Raw genomic sequence first — 17,811 nt, 5'->3', positions numbered from 1 at the left:
TGTGATTATTATTCTTTTCGTCAAAATATATATCATTCTTATCTTATTTGGAAAATTTCAACCACACGTAGAAAGTGCTCAACAGATTCCACTATTATTTGACATAGAGTACTTTTTCAGATATTATAAACAAATTAAAGAATTTTTCTCTTTTACATTTTTTTCAACCAACCAACGTTCTTATCCTCTTTTACTTTACACGTGTGAAATCAATACACACGTGGGATAAATATATTCTATACAGGAGCATGCTGTCTATCTCTATCGCTTTACAATTATACCCCCATTTTCCTCACAAAAGACAAAAGAAATAACACATTCCGAACAAACGACTCCTACACAGTCCTCAGGGCCTCCGGCCTCTTCTCGAGTCAAGACAAACACTCAATGGCCACGCTTAACACGTGAGTGTGTGGAAGAAGGCGGTGAAGTGGAAGATGACGGAAAACTCCCTACGCTTCCAACCCCAAAGAAGAGATCAGACAAGAAATTATTTATATTCTCAGGGGCATATCTGACCAATGAATCCGAACCGCAAAGTCTCATCAACGCGCTCCGATGCATCTCGTAGTACTGCCGGTACGGCGTCACTAACTTTTTCGCCACCGAGACTTTGATCTCGTCTCGGAGTTTCTGGTCAGGGACGACCCACGTCGTTTGCTTACGGTAAGCTTCTTCGAAACTGAGGATTAATTTGTTGAAGATGTTCCTGGCTTGCTCGGGCGTAATATCAGCCGTCGGATTTTCGGGTAAAGCTGAAAACACCTTGCTCCACCCCACGCGTTCGTAGTTCGATACGTACTGTTTCACCTTGGCTTCATGCTTGGCCACCCATTCGTCCCCAAGTAGAAACTTTAGGTTTGAGCTTCGAACCTTAGCGACGACGTATTGGAGGTTGTTCGCCAAAAAAATGTACGCGAGAGAAACGTCCTTGTAAAGCTCGGCTTTCCCATCGAGCTTGCAAAGAAGAACTAGAATGAGCCAAGCAAGCCTCACGGAGATGGATGATGTGCCTTCCGGATCGGTATCCAAGCTCCCGAAGTAAGATTCCGGCAACGGCGTTTGTACTGCCAAAGGCCAATCGGCGACGATATCGGATAGTATCTCGCTGTACTCTCCGAGAAATGAGATGTAGTTCATGACGTAACGAGTCAGCGGGTGTATTCCACCGGAGGGAACCGGCGTCTTAGAGGAATCCTTCTGTATTGCCGACTCGAAATCAGTAAGCATCGTCCGTACGGCTTCGCCTAACCTGAGGAGTGAGTTCACCGCAAGAGATCGGACTGCGGAGGTCGAATGGTAGTTGAAGATGGAATCGATCTCAGGCCATAGATCAGAGATAGCTTGGTACAAATCAAGAGTCCGAAACATTTTTTCCATAGATTTCTTGGATTTGGCTACCAGTTCTGGGAAGCCAAAAAGCATTATGGCACCTTCTCCACACATCTCGGAAAAGCAAGATTCTCTGATTGTTTCCGACGAAGAGAAGACGTGGTCGCAGAGAATCCTCTCACCGTAAAATAATGTCTTCACGGCGACTCTCACAGCGTTGAGCCAACTCTTGATTTTGATCTCCATAACATCCCATTCCGTTTTCTGGATCTGAGAAAAGGTCATCTTCTCCACTCCGAGATGGTACAATCCCTCATCAACAATAGACTTGCGTATCGTCTTGTAAACCTTCACACACTCCTTCGCATAGCCAGCCGAGATCATACAATCCGCAATGGACTTCAAATCCGTCATGGCCGCCATGGAAACCCGCTCCACTTCCGAAATAGACTCAGTAGTGACTCTAAACTCGTCCTCCACCTCATCCTCAAAGTCCGAGAGGCTCGAAATGGTGGAAGCCCGAGACGAGTGGCTCGAAACCGATTCCGGATCCAAGTACTGCCGATTAGAAGACAAAATCTGGTAAAACTCTTTCTGGAGCCTCTTCATGGCGGTTTCCATCAGATTCTGAGCCTTGATGAGCTTCTCCGAAGCAGAAGTCTGGGCGATGAAATGGTGCATGGCCGACTGTAAGTCCTTAACGGTGTGAAGGTACTGCCTGGCCTCTTGGCGGTCGCCGGTAAAAAGAGAAGCGGCGTTGTTTGATTCCCATCTATCGAATAGGGACTGAGCCACTTCGATGTTCTCTTCCATTAACGAGTCGTTAAAAGTCCGGTGTGGAGAAGAAGTTGGAGTATTGGCCCTACTTCTTAATGGAGAATTCGCTGGTGATGGTGATCTAGATCTGAAGAACATCTTGAAGACGCTTCTTAATCCTAAACCCTAATAACTTTGTGTTCTTTGTGAGAGAGATGGAGATTAGAGAGCTTGAGAAAGAGAGATTAGAGAGCTTGAGAGAGAAATCAGCTTATTCAAACGAAGAATTTAAGTGAAGGGTTTGTTTTGATTTTGTGAAATTTGTCAGGAGTGAGGGGGGTATATATAGAGGGAAAAATGAGTGACGTAATGGCAGATGTTTGACGGGAACTATTTGACTCCAATTGGTTGTGTGCGGTCGCGTGTAGGATTACGCGTTATTGTTACAGCGACGGAGAGTTTAGGCTGATGGAAATGGCCTGTCGTTTTATCCGAGTAAAATAGTGACCCCTCAATAAGAACGGGAAAAAAATCTTCATTTCCGAAATTTCGTTGCTTATTCCATCAACCGCTAACGGGAAAAAAACAACCAACAGAATCGTTTAGATCTTCAGCAATCATTTGTCCTTCTTTGATTTTTTTACTATTGTTTTTTATAAAATAAAAAGAAGGTTTTGCCCCAAAACTATTATTGCTGTTAAATTGTGCTCTAAATTTTGATGGTTGTTAAAAAATTTCTCCCAATTATTAAAACTATCATAAATAAATTTTCTGTCCAATATTCGAAGGACACACGGTTTGATTGTAGTAATATTTGAGGGACACAATTTTACAAAATTAATAAGAGAAATGAGTGAAAATTATATATTTTTTTAAAGTAATTTTGCACTCTCGCTTACTTTTGATAATATTTTGTAAAATAGTTTCTGTCTAAAATTCGACCATTAGTCTAAAATTTTGAGACTGACTGTTTGAATTTTTCGATCACATATCTAAATTTTTTACTAACTATTTAAATTACACGATGTTATTTTACAAAAAATTATTAAAATTAAGTTAAAATGTAAAATAATTTTAAAAAATAGATTATTTTGCCAAAATACCCTATCAATAATTCACGTGAAGTGAAAATGTTACATAACAATTCTTCCACACCCTAAAAAATTAAATAGTACAATTTGATAATAGTAATAATTTGTAGACAAAAATCTAATTTATTTTTTTCTAATAATAATATTAATTTTTTATTTTTTTAAAAAAAAAAAGCTTGACTAGTTTACAAAATAGAACATTAATAATAATGAAAAAAATATTGTTAAAAAAATAAATAAAATGAAAGCATTTTTTTCCTATATCTAATATACATATTATTTGGTATTAATGATACGAGAATTGTTAAGGGATATTATTTGTGCCCAACAATACAAGAATAGAACATATTATTATTGACACAGTTTAATATGGGATCTCATATATTTGAATATAATAAATATTATAGAGTATCGCTAATAAATTATAAGGCATCATCTTATATAGTGTTGTACACCTTAAGCCAAATAGCGACATTAGTTCTAATAATACAATTAGAGATTTATGTGATGAAACATTTGATTGAATTATTACTTAACTTGCTTACGTCAAGTAATTAAGCTAATTTATTACTTTTCTTGGCAAACAGTATAACTACGAAAGCTGAATTTGACCTTTTTTTTTTTGACTTTATATATTAGGAAAAAGAGTAAGCACATACTAATGTATTATTGATGCTATTTTATGACCAATTCTGTACTAATGAATGCCATTGGATTTATTTCTTCGTTTTCGTGTCAACGTAATATATTTAAAATTCGATTCCTGCATTTATTTTATTAGGATTTATTAGTCGTTGTTATTATATATACATGGCTCAACTTATAATTATTATAAATTTTAATATAATTCGGTTGAGTTTTAAATATCGTTTGACAAATTCTCTTAAGAAGTCGTTCTGCAGTCGTGCGTTATTTATGTTAAAGAGTAGTCAAACTTATATAACCATTAACCGGTTTAAATATGTGTACCAGTCTAGTACGACCATGAGAAAGACGAAGTCTCTTTTGAACTCTCTTCGTTTTATTTTTAGGGTTTGATTTAATTTGAAAAATAAATATAGAACATTTGGCTATTTATGATTGTCAAATTGGGAGAAGATCCCTTAATTTTAACCAAATGTACAACTTAAAGGACTTTTACCATTGCTTGGTTGGCGTGGTTTTGACGCTATGGATAGTTAAGACTGTTACACTGTGTGTTTTAAATAGTATTAGACTCTCTAAACGAGTCTTTTGGACATAAACGTATAATTAAACGTGATTAACAGTTTATGGTTAAAAATTTTGGTCAAAAGGAATAATCATTTCATTTAAATTTTTACGTTAATACATGGGATCCCAAAATAACATTTAAAAGGTTAATTACATTTCAAAAGTTACAACCAGCCAACCTAAGCAGCAAAATAGGGTTTGACCATAATTCCCCTGAGAAACCCCAGCAGTGGTGGTCGAGCAGCCGCATATGTACACGTCGCCACCAAAGCTTTCCAACTCATTGCTGGTCCAGCTTCCATTTCCCCTTACCAACACCACAAAGCACCTGTGATCTGATGCTCAACAAGAAAACTTAACACATTCTCATAAGTAGTTAATAACATATCATATAATCCTAATAAGCATGCCTAACAGTAAAAACCTTACTCATGCATGCATTCTATTAAGATAAGTGACTACAGTGTCACACCGAGGCTCATTCTCCTAAATACAAGGCCATAGAGTCACCCCGGGGCCACTGCCCTAAATAAATGACTAATAAGTCATATCGAGGCACGTTGCCCTAGGATATGAGACTATAGAGTCACCCCGGGGCCTACTGCCCTATCATCTGTATAACCAGCCTTAGAACTGGCCCATCGTACTCACTACAACAAATTTGATATACAATGACTCCCTACAATGTCTTACACCATTGGTGTAAGACATTAAAACTTATCAGGGGTTTTAAATGTCTAATGGTGTAAGACATTGAAAGTGTATATTAATGGCTACAATTGGAAGACATTAAAAATGGTGGAAGACGTTGGAAATAGGCTGGGGTAGTGTTTATGGGTACATCCAACGTCTCCCACTGGGAGATGTGCCACGTGTCCCACGTCTCCCAGTGGGAGACGTTGGATGTGTATGGGAGTACAACCAACGTCTCCCACTGGGAGACATGGGACACGTGGCACGTCTCCCAGTGGGAGACGTTGGATGTAGTCCCTTGCACATCCAACGTCTCCCACTGGGAGACGTGCCACGTGTCCCACGTCTCCCAGTGGGAGACGTTGGATGTCTCCCTTTTATATAACCCATCTTCTTCCTCTTCCTCACATACACCAACCCGAGAGCATGCACAAACCAGAGAGACGAATTGGGGCTGCGATTTTAGGGTTCTAAGGTAAGTTTTTATTTTATTTTATTGATTTTTCGTTAATTATTTTGCAAATAAATCATAGGTTTTGCATTAGGATGAGTAATATACATGATTTTGTGTTAGTTTTATATTTTTATGCATTTTTTTATATACATTGTAGGATTTTGTGGTTTTTCCATAGAAGTTTTTAGGGATTTATGATTTTTTTAGTTTTTTTTTTAATTTAACCTATCACATTGTATAGATTTCATTAGAGTATATATGTTCATGATTTTTTTAAATTTTTATCATTTTTTATTTCGAAATTTAGATATATTTTTGTATATTTGAATTTTTTTTTTAAATTGTAACTATTTTGTTATATATATAGTTATGTTAAAATAAATTTATTAAATAATTTATAAAATATAAATATATGAAAATTTTTATGTTTTTGTTTATTATTAAGTTTTTAGGTTATGAAATTTTATATTAATTTTTTGTTGAGGTTATAATTAGTGGCACATTGGGATTTTTTTTATTTGTTTACCAATATCATTTACTATTATTAGATATTTAGTGATATTTGTTTAGTAATGTTTAACATATTAATTAATTTAATTTCATAGGTAGTGATTTTTGTGGTGAGATTTTAGAGAGTATTTTGCATCAAAATTCCTATATCAATCACTCATTTGAGGTAATTAAGTTTCTAAAATTACAATAATACGTTATATATTGCTAGATATTTAGTGATGTTTTATTTATTATTTATTAATTTAATTTTATTGGTTTGTGGATTTAATAGCGAATTTGATTACTAAGTGAAGTAATTTTGCTTGCTTTTGGATTAAAGATTGAAAGAGGTACATATATATTCTCTTACTTCTACTTTTAATATTATTAAACAAATGTTAGAGGAGTTTGAATATCTTAAATATTCATCCATAGTGAAGTAGGTTATGAGATTAAAATTGTGTGCTGCGGTGATAACGGAAGGTTGAGAACTTGTGTGTATTAGTGAAGTAGGTTCTGAGAAATTTGACTGTGTGCTGCGGAGCTATAAGGAAGAAACTTATTGTATGTTGTTTGAATTGTTTGTTTTGCTATTCACATGCAGATGGTTAGGTTACTATTATAGGGGAAATGCTGCCCGATTTTATCTAGGATAATAAACAATTAGTTTTATATAGACATTCTATAAGGAAGAAACTTATTGTATGTTGTTTGAATTGTTTGTTTTGATATTCACATGCAGATGGTTAGATCACTATTATAGGGGAAATGCTGCCCGATTTTATCTAGGATAATAAAAAATTAGTTTTATATAGACATACAACTTTATCATCACGTGCTTATTTAGTGTTGTTTCTTTTCTTTTCCATAGACATATGAGAATATATGGATAAACAGTGGATGTCAGCGAATAGGTTATCTGCGGAATATAGGAACGGGGTCGATTTGTTCTGAAGGTTTTGTTCAGAAAATGTGAAAGACCCAAATTTTACTTATTGTCCATGCCTTAAGTGTGGAAATGTTAAAAAGATGGATCTTAAAAATATTAAAGAACACTTATATTTCAATGGGATCGACAAGAGTTACACAATTTGGTATTACCATGGGGAGATAGCTCCGATTGCTCCAACTCTACCAAGTAGACCAAAAGGAGTGAGGAGGAATATAGTGGAGGAGAACTGGGATCCATTAGATGAAATGATTGACGACGCACATTATGGATCAGGAGTAGACCCAAATAAGTTTGAGACACTCCTTAATGATGCCGAGAAACCAATTTACCCTGGTTGTACAAGATTTACAAAATTATCTGCGCTTCTTAGCTTGTACAATCTAAAAGCTAAACATAGCTGGAGTGATAAAAGCATTACTGAGTTATTTGGTTTCTTGAAGGAGTTATTGCCTGAAGATAATGAAATTCCAATTTCATTTTATGAGGCAAAGAAGACGTTATGCTCATTAGGCATGCAGTACGAAAAAATTCATGCATGTCCTAATGATTGCATATTATATCGAAATAGTTTTGCAGACGCAAAATCGTGTCCTACTTGTGATGAGTCACGATGGCAAAAGAAAAGAAATGGTGACGATGTCAAGGAAGGAGTACTTGCCAAAGTTTTGTGGTACCTTCCGCCAAATCCTCGTTTCATCCGATTGTTTAGAAATGCTGAACATGCTAAAAGTTTGTCGTGGCATGCTAATGAAAGAATAAAGGATGGTAAATTAAGACATCCAGCTGACACCCTTGCTTGGAAGAGAGTTGATTTGAAGTGGCCTTCTTTTGGAAATGAATCTCGTAATATTCGTCTAGGTCTTTCGACTGACGGGTTTAATCCACACGCATCCCTTAGCAGTAAGTATAGTTGTTGGCCTGTTATGCTTGTTATTTACAATCTGCCCCCATGGTTGTGTATGAAGAGAAAATTTACGATTTTGACCTTGTTGATATCAGGACCTAAACAACCTGGTAATGATATTGACGCCTATCTAGCTCCTCTTATAGATGACTTGAAAACTTTGTGGGATGAAGGGGTTAAGGTTTATGATGCGTATAGGCAGGAAGAATTTAATCTTAGAGCGGTCTTATTGTGGACAATTAATGACTTTCCTGCTTATGGAAATTTATCTGGGTTTAGTGTGAAAGGATATAAAGCTTGCCCCGTTTGTCAAGAAAAAACATGTTCTGAATACTTGAAACACTCTCGGAAAATATGTTATATGGGACATAGGAAGTTCTTTCCTAATACGCATAAACTTCGGACTTGGAAGAAGGCATTCAATGGTAAACAAGAGTTTGAAGAGGCTCCTGAGCCATTGAATGGGATCCAAGTACTTGAGAAGATGTCTAAAATTGTGTTCAAGTTAGGGAAGCCCAAAGTTCGTACACCTACAAAGATGAAACGTAGTCGCAAGGCCAAGGTTGTGGAGGAGCCAAAAGGATGTTATAAAAAGAAATATGTTTTCTTCGAACTTGAATATTGGCCTTTCTTACTTATACGTCATAATTTAGATGTTATGCACATAGAGAAAAATGTATGTGATAGTTTGATTGGCACTTTGTTGAATATTCCTGGGAAAACTAAGGATGGAATTAAGGCTAGACAAGACTTGGTTGCAATGGGTATAAGGGATGAATTAACTCCAAAACCATATAAGAGACGAACATATTTACCTCCTGCAGCTTACACTCTTACTAAAGTGGAAAGAATGGCAATTTGCAGATGTTTGTTTAATATAAAAGTTCCAGACGGATATTCCTCAAATATAAGGTCATTGGTAGACATGAAAAGTTGTATTCTGGCTGGCATTAAATCTCACGATTGTCATATTCTAATGCAACATTTGCTACCAGTGGCCATTCGATTTGTGTTGCCTAGGAGAGTTCGAGATGTAATCACAAGGTTATGCTTGTTTTTCAAGTCACTGTGTTGTAAGGTGATTGATCCGCTAAAGTTACCTAAGTTAAGAGATGAAATTGTTGAGGTATTGTGTGAGTTGGAGAAATATTTCCCGCCGGCATTTTTTGATATAATGATCCATTTGACAGTTCACTTGGTTAGAGAACTAAGATATTGTGGTCCAGTTTATTTAAGATGGATGTATCCATTTGAGCGATATATGAAGATTCTTAAGGGGTATGTTAGGGATAGAAGTCGGCCGGAAGGATGCATCGTCGAATGCTATATTGCAGAAGAGGCAGTTGAATTTAGTTCTGAATACATGACTGGTGTACAAAAAATTGGGTTAAATGATGTTGAAAATGTTGAGATTCAGAGTCGTCGTGGTAGCGTTGTATGCACAGTAAGTCGAGATCTTCTAGATGAAGCGCATCGTCTTGTGTTGCAGAATATAAATGAAATTCAACCTTATATCGAGTGAGTTATATTCATATAATACATTAAGTTTAAGTTGTGTAATTTCGTATATTCAATTGTTTAACAACATATTTATAATTGAAGGGAACATTTTAATTGGATAAAGACCAAATTTCCATCCAAGTCAAGGAACTCAAAATGGTTACAAGACGAACATTATCGAACTTTTAGTAGTTGGATAGAACAAAAGGTAAATTGTGTTGATTATTGAAAGTTGTCATTAATTAGTACTTAATTACAAGATGACATTTTTTATTGTTTTTGGTATGTTGATTTGATAGGTTGTGTCAGAATTACAAAACACATCAAATAAGGTTTCAGACATTGTTAAGTGGATTTCTCGAGGACCTTCGGTTAATGTCATCAAGTTTTCATCATACATGATTAACGGTACTCTATTTAACACTAGGGAGCGCGATAACAACAGAAACACACAAAACAGTGGTGTTAGCCTTGTTGCTAAAACTGTGCAAGTCTCTAGTGCAAAAGATAAAAATCCAGTTGAATGTGATATGACTTTTTATGGAGTAGTTAATGAAATTTGGGAGTTAGATTATATCACAACTCGAGTACCTGTTTTCTTTTGTGATTGGGTGAAAAGTGACAGCGGCATAATATATGAAGATTTTGGTTTCACATTAGTTAATCTAAATTGAATTGGGCACAAATCTGACCGATTTATATTAGCTTCACAAGCGAAACAAGTATTTTATGTGAATGATCCTTTAGACAACCAATGGTCAATTGTTCTTCCAACGCAAACAAGAGAATGGAACATTAAAGACGGTGATTTACATGATATACCTCTCGAAGAAGAACTTGTCACATTCACCGCAATAGGAGATAATGACGAAGTTGATGATGATTGTATTTGTTTCCGTGAAAATGGTGAAGGATTGTGGATTGATGATAATGGGTCTTGAGGTACCATTTAATAGGTTTCATATGTTTATAATATGTGAAATTCTTAGTTGTTATCACAATTTGTTTCATCTTTTGATTATGAGTGTCCAAAATTGTTATAATAATGATATTTATGTTTCACAGATGGAGGCTGATCCTTTTGGTGGTAGTTCTGATGAGGGAGAGCAACGCCCTCATTCTCAGTCAGTGGAGCAAGAAAATAAATCTGTGAGAGGACGTACATGGATGTCTAGAAACACCAAAAAAAGGAGTGAAGGACATCTTACTCCTGTTGAATACAATGAGTATGGTCAACTAGTGGGTGGATCTAGAAGTAATGTTTCATCACAGCTTGGATCAGTTGTTCGAGCAACTGTGTCCATCAACATTAACAGTTGGAAAGATGTTAGTGTGGTGGATAAAAATAAAATATGGGACACAATGAAGGTATATTTTTATTAATTATATTTCATTTAATGTTCTTAAAATATATATTGTTTTGATAATATGCTTCTTATTACTTTCAAACTTGCAGAAAACTTATGATTTGGACCCCAAACAAAAGCAACAGATGTTGAAGGATGCGGGAAAGTACTTCTGAAATTGGAAGACTAATCTTACAAGGGTACACGTTTACGACGCTTTGAAAAAATACCCAAATGAGTTCCCGCCAGCTTTGCCATTTGGATTTGAGAATGTCATAACTCCGGATGAATGGTAAAAGTTTGTGAACTCAAGATTAACTCCCGAGTGGCAAAGAAAGAGAGAGGAGATGCAAAATTATCGAGCACTGAATAAATACAATCACAACCTCTCTAGAGGAGGCTATGTTCGTATTGAAGAGATGTTAATGGAACAAAGTGGGAAAAGTCTGACTGAACTTGATAGGGCAGACTTATGGAGCATGGGTCGTCGGAATGCAAAAGGAGAGCTCATTGGAGAGGCCTCTGAGATTCAAAAAAATATTGTAAGTGCTCATATTTAATAATGTTGATATGTCAAATTATTAGCTTATATATATAACTTTCTGTGAATATTGTTTCACAGGATCATTACCGGCAACTCCAAGCTGAGGGTAAATGGGCACCTGATGGCCCTGATGATGTGCTGACGAGGGCGTTGGGCACTCCTGAGCCTCGAGGACGTGTTAGGGCTGGAGGACACGGTGTGTCCCGCTCAGTATACTGGAATACTCCAACACCTACCTCAACGAAAAATAAATCAAAAGCCTCTTCTTCGAATGACGACATTAGAAAGGAATTTGAAGAAAGATTTCGAAAACAAGAAAAAGAGCATCGTCAACAAGCACAACGCCTAGAAGAGCGCCTTCAGCAACAAGATGAGCTCTTGAGAAAATTATTGGCCCAACAGAGCGGGTCAGGATCTAACGTTGGAGTCCCACCAGCGCCATCATCATACTATGTGCCCGACCCACCAGTGCCACCAGCGCAGGCGTCCTACTATACTCCAGACCCAGTAGTGCCTCAAGCAGAACACCACATTATTGCACTACAACCGCTTTTGCAAGAGGTAATTAAACTTTCTTGAATATTCTGAAACCAAATAAATTTCTTTACTGCTTCAACATGATTATTTGTATATAATATGTTTCTTACGCAGGGTCGAGCATGCCAATTAGCAATTGGTTCAGTTTCAAACATTGTTGCATCAGGTACACTCATTGAAAGAGAGGCATGCAACAACTTCCAAGTTATGATTACGAGTGTTCTTAAGCCAACCTGTCCTCTCCCTTTTGCATATCCTGATTTGGACATGTACATAGTTGCTCAGGCCATTGGGACGCCAATAGCGTGGCCTAAGGATTTTGTCATTATATTTGAAGATGTAACTCATGAGGTGATGCCATATTTTTACATAATTATCTTTACAATTCTATATTTGTTTGCAATTTTTTTAATTGTTGATATAATTGTATACAAACTCCCTCTACAAGTAGGACCAAATCACAACGACCAAGAGCTCCATCAACACAACAACCTCGAAAAAGAAGACGACAACAAACTCCTCCAACACAATTGGCCCACACTCCATTGGAACGATTACAGAATATCGTATCTCATTGGGATGATGGCGAGTGTGTCAATCTAGGCATAGAGTCTGAAGTTTTTGATCAGGATATGTCTCACTGTTATATATTTAAGGATGACATACTTCAGTTTGCTCGAAAGGAGAAGATTGGACAAGCAGTAGTCGTCAGCTACATGGGGTATATATCTCACAAATAAGTTTGTTCATTTAATTTTCTAATTTGATTTATTAATTCATATAACAATTTTTCATATTTTTGTATTAGGTTCATTTACAGATATGTGGTACAACAAGGTCGCCAAAATAAGTTTTTATTTGTCAATCCTAATATCGTCGCCACTCAAGGGAGTTCATTCGACGATCGTGTTCAGAATCTGTTCAGACGTTGCAATGACGTAAAATCAAAAGAACAAGTTATGCTTGTCCCTTGGAACCATGGGTAAGTTTAAAAAGTTGTCATTTTTCCGACCCATATCAATAATTTCTTTGTTTAACATTTGAGCTATAATTTTTCTGTTTTTCTTATACAGTGAACATTGGATGTTGCTTATTTTGGCACCATATGCATATCATGTTTATTGTTGTGATCCGGTGAATTCAGAGCTAAATAACCGTGAGGAGATTGTATCAGTGATCGTCAGCACTTTCAATCTTTTTTTCTCTATGAATATTCTTGATGTCGAGATCCCTGATACTCTACGCATTAAGCAACCTCAGGTAAGTATTTTCAGCAGAAATTTTTGAACATTTATAATAATTAAGTAGAATAATATGTATGCATTTTTTAAAAAGTTTCAATTTAATAATAAATTACTCATATTTTTAAATAATTAGTGTCCACACCAACCGGACAATGTGGCATGCGGATACTACTTAATGAGGATGTTGAAGGATTTGATTGAACATGCGAGTCCCGAGCAATACTTGAGAATGATATTATTAATTAAAATTTACAAATTATTTTTGAAACTATAAATGTAATCAAATAATTAGTTAATATATTTTACTTTATATTTCTTGCAACTAAAAAACACATCATATACATAGTCACAAATTGATGAGTTGCGACAAGAATGGGCGACATATATGTTGCCGATAATCCAAAGTTACCGACCTCATTGATATGTTTTTTTCTAATTTTTTAACTCTTTCTTCATACACAATGCAATATTTGTTCATTTTGAATATTTCTAACAAATATTGTATTTCTTATATATGTCTAACAACTATATTTTTTTATTTCAATTTAATTGATTATTAAAATAATTTCAATTTAATTGATTATTAAATTAATTTAAATTTAGATTAAAATAATTTCAATTTAAATTAAAATAATTTCAATTTAAATTAATATTATTTCAATTTAATTAATTATTAAATCAAATTAAAATAATATTAATTATAAATTTATTTAATTTATTTTTTTTAAATAAGGGAGACTTTCAATGTCTCCCATTGGGAGACGTGGGAAGTGCCTCACCTCTCCCAATGGGAGACGTGGGATGTCTCCTAGGGACTTCCCACGTCTCCCATTGGGAGAGGTGAGTCACTTCCCACGTCTCCCAATGGGAGAGGTGGGAAGTGACTCACCTCTCCCAATGGGAGACGTGAGATATATACCTACAATGACCCTAGCAACAACGTCTCCCCAATTGGGAGACATTGTAGACTTCCAATGTCTCCCAATTAAAGTCATAAAACCTCTATTTTGTTGTAGTGACTTGGCGCTTTAATTTTCCTCGGTGAAGCGTATATCACGCTCCTGATTAGGCCTAACCATATCGACTAGCGCTCAACGCGCTATTGGCGCCCTTGACTTATAAGTTGTGAATACAGGAATCCTTCCCTTGTGAATTCCATTCAAGTGAACCTCTACATTATGAGGTGCCCCAAATATTATGAGACACATGCTAGTGGGACGAAGAGGCATGAGCTTTACTTGGCATCGGAGGCGTTAGGCTAGGAAAATCACCCTCGCTATGCGAGGGTTGTTGGCAAGCAGCCCATGCGCATGCCACCCTCACTATGTGAGGGTCCTCGGATGGCTTCTAGTACGTGCGCGCGCCGTGTCCACACAAGACCACCAAGAAGTCATGGTTCACCTAGATGGAACCCTGCTAAGGGCGTCCATGAGGGATTTTTCCCTGCCGACGAATGGAGGTGTGTCGAGGTTGCCCGGAGACAATGGCGAAGAGGAAGAAGTATCATCCCCTACCATTTGTCCTACACACGACCCTACAGCACATGCCATCGCTCCAACAAATGGTCGTGCAACTCACCCTCTGCCATGGTCATCGGTGGCCCCAAGTCCACGAGTACACTTAGTGTAACGCCCTACTACCCAGGGACCGTTACACTGTATATTATAAATAGTGCTAAACTTGCTAAACAAGTCATTTGGCCATAATCGTGTAATTAAATGTGATTAACAGTTTAGGGTTAAATTTTTTGGTCAAAGATACATGGGATCCCAATAATACATGTTGTACGCCCTAAATATCCACGAGCTATTAGCGAGCTGGAAAATGGCATAATTCAATCTGCCACGTGTAAACCGTCCACCTGGAGCTGCTGTTACGAGTATCCACCTCCTTAGCTCGAGCTGATCAAAGAGTTAGCAGTTACTCGAGGGCAACGGGTCAGTAGTATGGATATCACGAGCTGGCGCTACATCAAGCTCGAGGTGCGGCATAGATCTGGCATCCCCGACTATTTGTGAAGTCAACCACGCAATGTAAACGTGCGCATATCAGACTTCACATGTCTATTCCATTCCTGAATTCTCAAACACGCAGCATAAACGTGCGTGTTCAGGCACCCCACGACTGGTTTGGGCCATGCGGCCCATTATCTCCCCTTACCTATTGATTAGACAACACCTTATTGTCAGGTTTTAGGAATTAATCATAAGTGTCACAGAGATGACGTGATGGGTAAGAAGGTCACGGGATGACCCCCTTTACCAACGCCCAGATATCCTCTTCCTATAAATACCAAGACCCTGGGCGTTGCAAGGGGCTGGCGTTTTTATTGTAAAGAAACACTATGTTAGGAATACTCAAGAGATACCAATAATATTGACTGGTGGACTAGAGGGATTTTAACCTTCGAACCACCTAAAAAGAAAGGAGTGATAACCTTCCCACAATACTAATTTCGCCAGTTTGGAATTTAAATATTTTCATATTACGGTTCACTATTTAGCACTAATCCATCTCGTTTATTCGTATAATTATCTGTTGGCAAAGAACCGCGTCAACAGTTTGGTGCTTTCATTGAGAGAAGTTTGATTGGTGCTATTGCAGAAAACCTGACCATGGTGGTTACTCGTTCGAGACATGGTAATGAAGCAGATCAACATGATGGGCAGGAGGCCCACCATGCCGCCATATCCGATGAACAAAACCCCGAGGTTCAGCAGCGACCGGGAAAGCAGCCAATGGGCCAAGGCGACATCGGAAGTTCGGCACCTCGGCCGCCAAATCTGAACCCGGATTTCTACACTGCGATAGAATGGAGAACACACAGTTGAGAAGTCAGTTGTCAAAAGAAAACAAGCAAATGTAAGAGGTCTTGGCCCAGTTACCCCCTCTTACAACCGACGCTAACGTCGGAAAGAGGCATAGTGGGACTCATAGGTCCCACCAGGCTAACCGGTCCAGACCCGGCCAATCAGTCAGAACCTCAACTCCGAGTTCTACTCCCACGTCACACCACCACCAGGAAACTGTGTTTGAGGAGTTTCCTAGGACCGATCAGCAATTCAACCGATCGGTCCGAACCTCAACTCCTAGCTCGATTCCACCCTCGAACGCACCCAGAAGGGCCCGAGGTAGCTCGCGGAGGAGATCCGGGGAGGGCTCGAGAAGGCAGCCTGCTCCGGCCAGCCGTCCTGCACCACGGCCAGACCGCCGAGCGCAGGACGCGGGGAATGGTAGATTGGAGCGGCCGCAACTTAGCTTGATCTGCCCAGACGGGACTAGGATCGCGTCACCAGTTAGGCATCCCCCATCGCCCATAAGATACCCATCTCCTCCCCGTCCAGTCCGGGACATTCCGGTTCATGGGAGCAGCAGGAGAAATCCTCCTTCCGCCGGTCCTTCCCGTCGCAGCCGAGCGCACGGGGAAATCCCGGATCCTCACCCTCAGCAGCGAGCTCCGATTTTTTCAAATGGTAGTTACTGGACCGGGAGTCATCGAAGTGGCATGTCCGGTGAAGACCTGCGCCATCGTTTGATTTCGGCTCAAAGCCCTCGGGCCGACCTTCGAGATCGCCTCAACTCACAGAGAGGAGATCCGACTAGAAATGGTAGTCATGCTCACCAAAGGGAGGGTCTGTCGGAAGTACGTGACAGTGGGAATGTCCCACCTAACCAAGCTCAAGCTTGGAGGGACAATAACCCGCCTAATGCTTGCAATGGAACTGGAGCTGTTGAACAGCCTCAGAACAACCAAGGAAGTAAGGACCAAACCCTAGAGTGTCTAGCTCAGATGGAGGAGCTGATGAAGAAGCTCTTATCAGAAAAGGAAAAAGATGAGTACGACTTGGGGGAAGAACTCGAGCTCTTCGCCCCCAGCATAGCAGCCACGGCGTACCCACCTAGTTTTCGTATGCCCCACTTGTCCAAGTTCGATGGAGATGGAGACCTGTCGGATCATTTGGGTATGTTCAACACCCTGATGATGGCCCACAACATCAGCCCCGAGCTAAGGTGTTTGATATTTCCTTCCACCTTGACTGGGCCGGCCAGGCAATGGTTCAAGCAGAATAAAAAGCTGTCCATCAGCTTATGGAAGACCTTTTCTCCTGACTTCAAGAGGGCATTCCGAGCTTCTCAAGCTACCCGCGTCAAAGCTGACACCTTGGCAAACGTGTAGCAGCAGCCCGAGGAACCTTTGAAAGCTTACCTGAGCAAGTTCGAGAAGTGTCATGACCGACCAGGCATGACCTTGTCCGACCAGTCACATGTTTGTCTGCCCAGGCATGACCTTGTCTGCCCAGGAATGACCTTGTCTGCCCAGGAGGGACCTTGTCTGCCCAGGAATGACCTTGTTTGCCCAGGAGTGACCTTATCTGCCCAGGAGTGACCTTGTCTGCCCAGGAGTGACCTTGTCTGCCCAGGCATGACCTTGCCTGCCTAGGCATGACTTTGTCCGACCAGGCATGAACTTGGCCGATCGGTCATGACCATGTCCGACCAGTCAAGTGCATGTCTGCCCAGCTAAGTGCATGTCTGCCCAGCTAAGTGCATGTCTGCCCAGCCAAGTGCATGACTGCCCAGTAAAGGTGTGGTTGACCAGACTGAAGGTGATATGAATCAACTAGATAGAGTAGGACTACATCAAGATTCCCAGAAACGACTTCAACAAGAATCGGTCTTGGCATACGTGGGAATCTCTCAATTTATCCCACAAATTTAGTGTATTGTTACATTTTGAAGATTAATGTAATTTA

General features: G+C 38.8%; 1 protein-coding gene across 1 annotated transcript; it reads right to left on the bottom strand.

Moving 5' to 3' along the window:
- Positions 1–75: 75 nt before the first annotated feature.
- On the bottom strand, positions 76–2,411 carry LOC133788446 (exocyst complex component EXO70H1-like). The gene has a single exon (XM_062225927.1). It carries the CDS (start codon positions 2,245–2,247, stop codon positions 385–387), a length of 1,863 nt encoding a protein of 620 aa, XP_062081911.1. The 5' UTR covers positions 2,248–2,411; the 3' UTR covers positions 76–384.
- Between the last annotated feature and the right edge of the window lie 15,400 nt (positions 2,412–17,811).

This window comes from Humulus lupulus, chromosome 7 (genome assembly GCF_963169125.1).
Source record: "Humulus lupulus chromosome 7, drHumLupu1.1, whole genome shotgun sequence".
NCBI lineage: Eukaryota > Viridiplantae > Streptophyta > Magnoliopsida > Rosales > Cannabaceae > Humulus > Humulus lupulus.
The sequence above is the reverse complement of the archived record's forward strand: the minus strand, read 5'-3'. Positions and strand labels throughout refer to the sequence as shown.

Excerpts from the sequence above, each read along its gene's own strand:
- LOC133788446 (XM_062225927.1), bottom strand. The coding sequence starts at position 2,247 with ATGTTCTTCAGATCTAGATCACCATCACCAGCGAATTCTCCATTAAGA.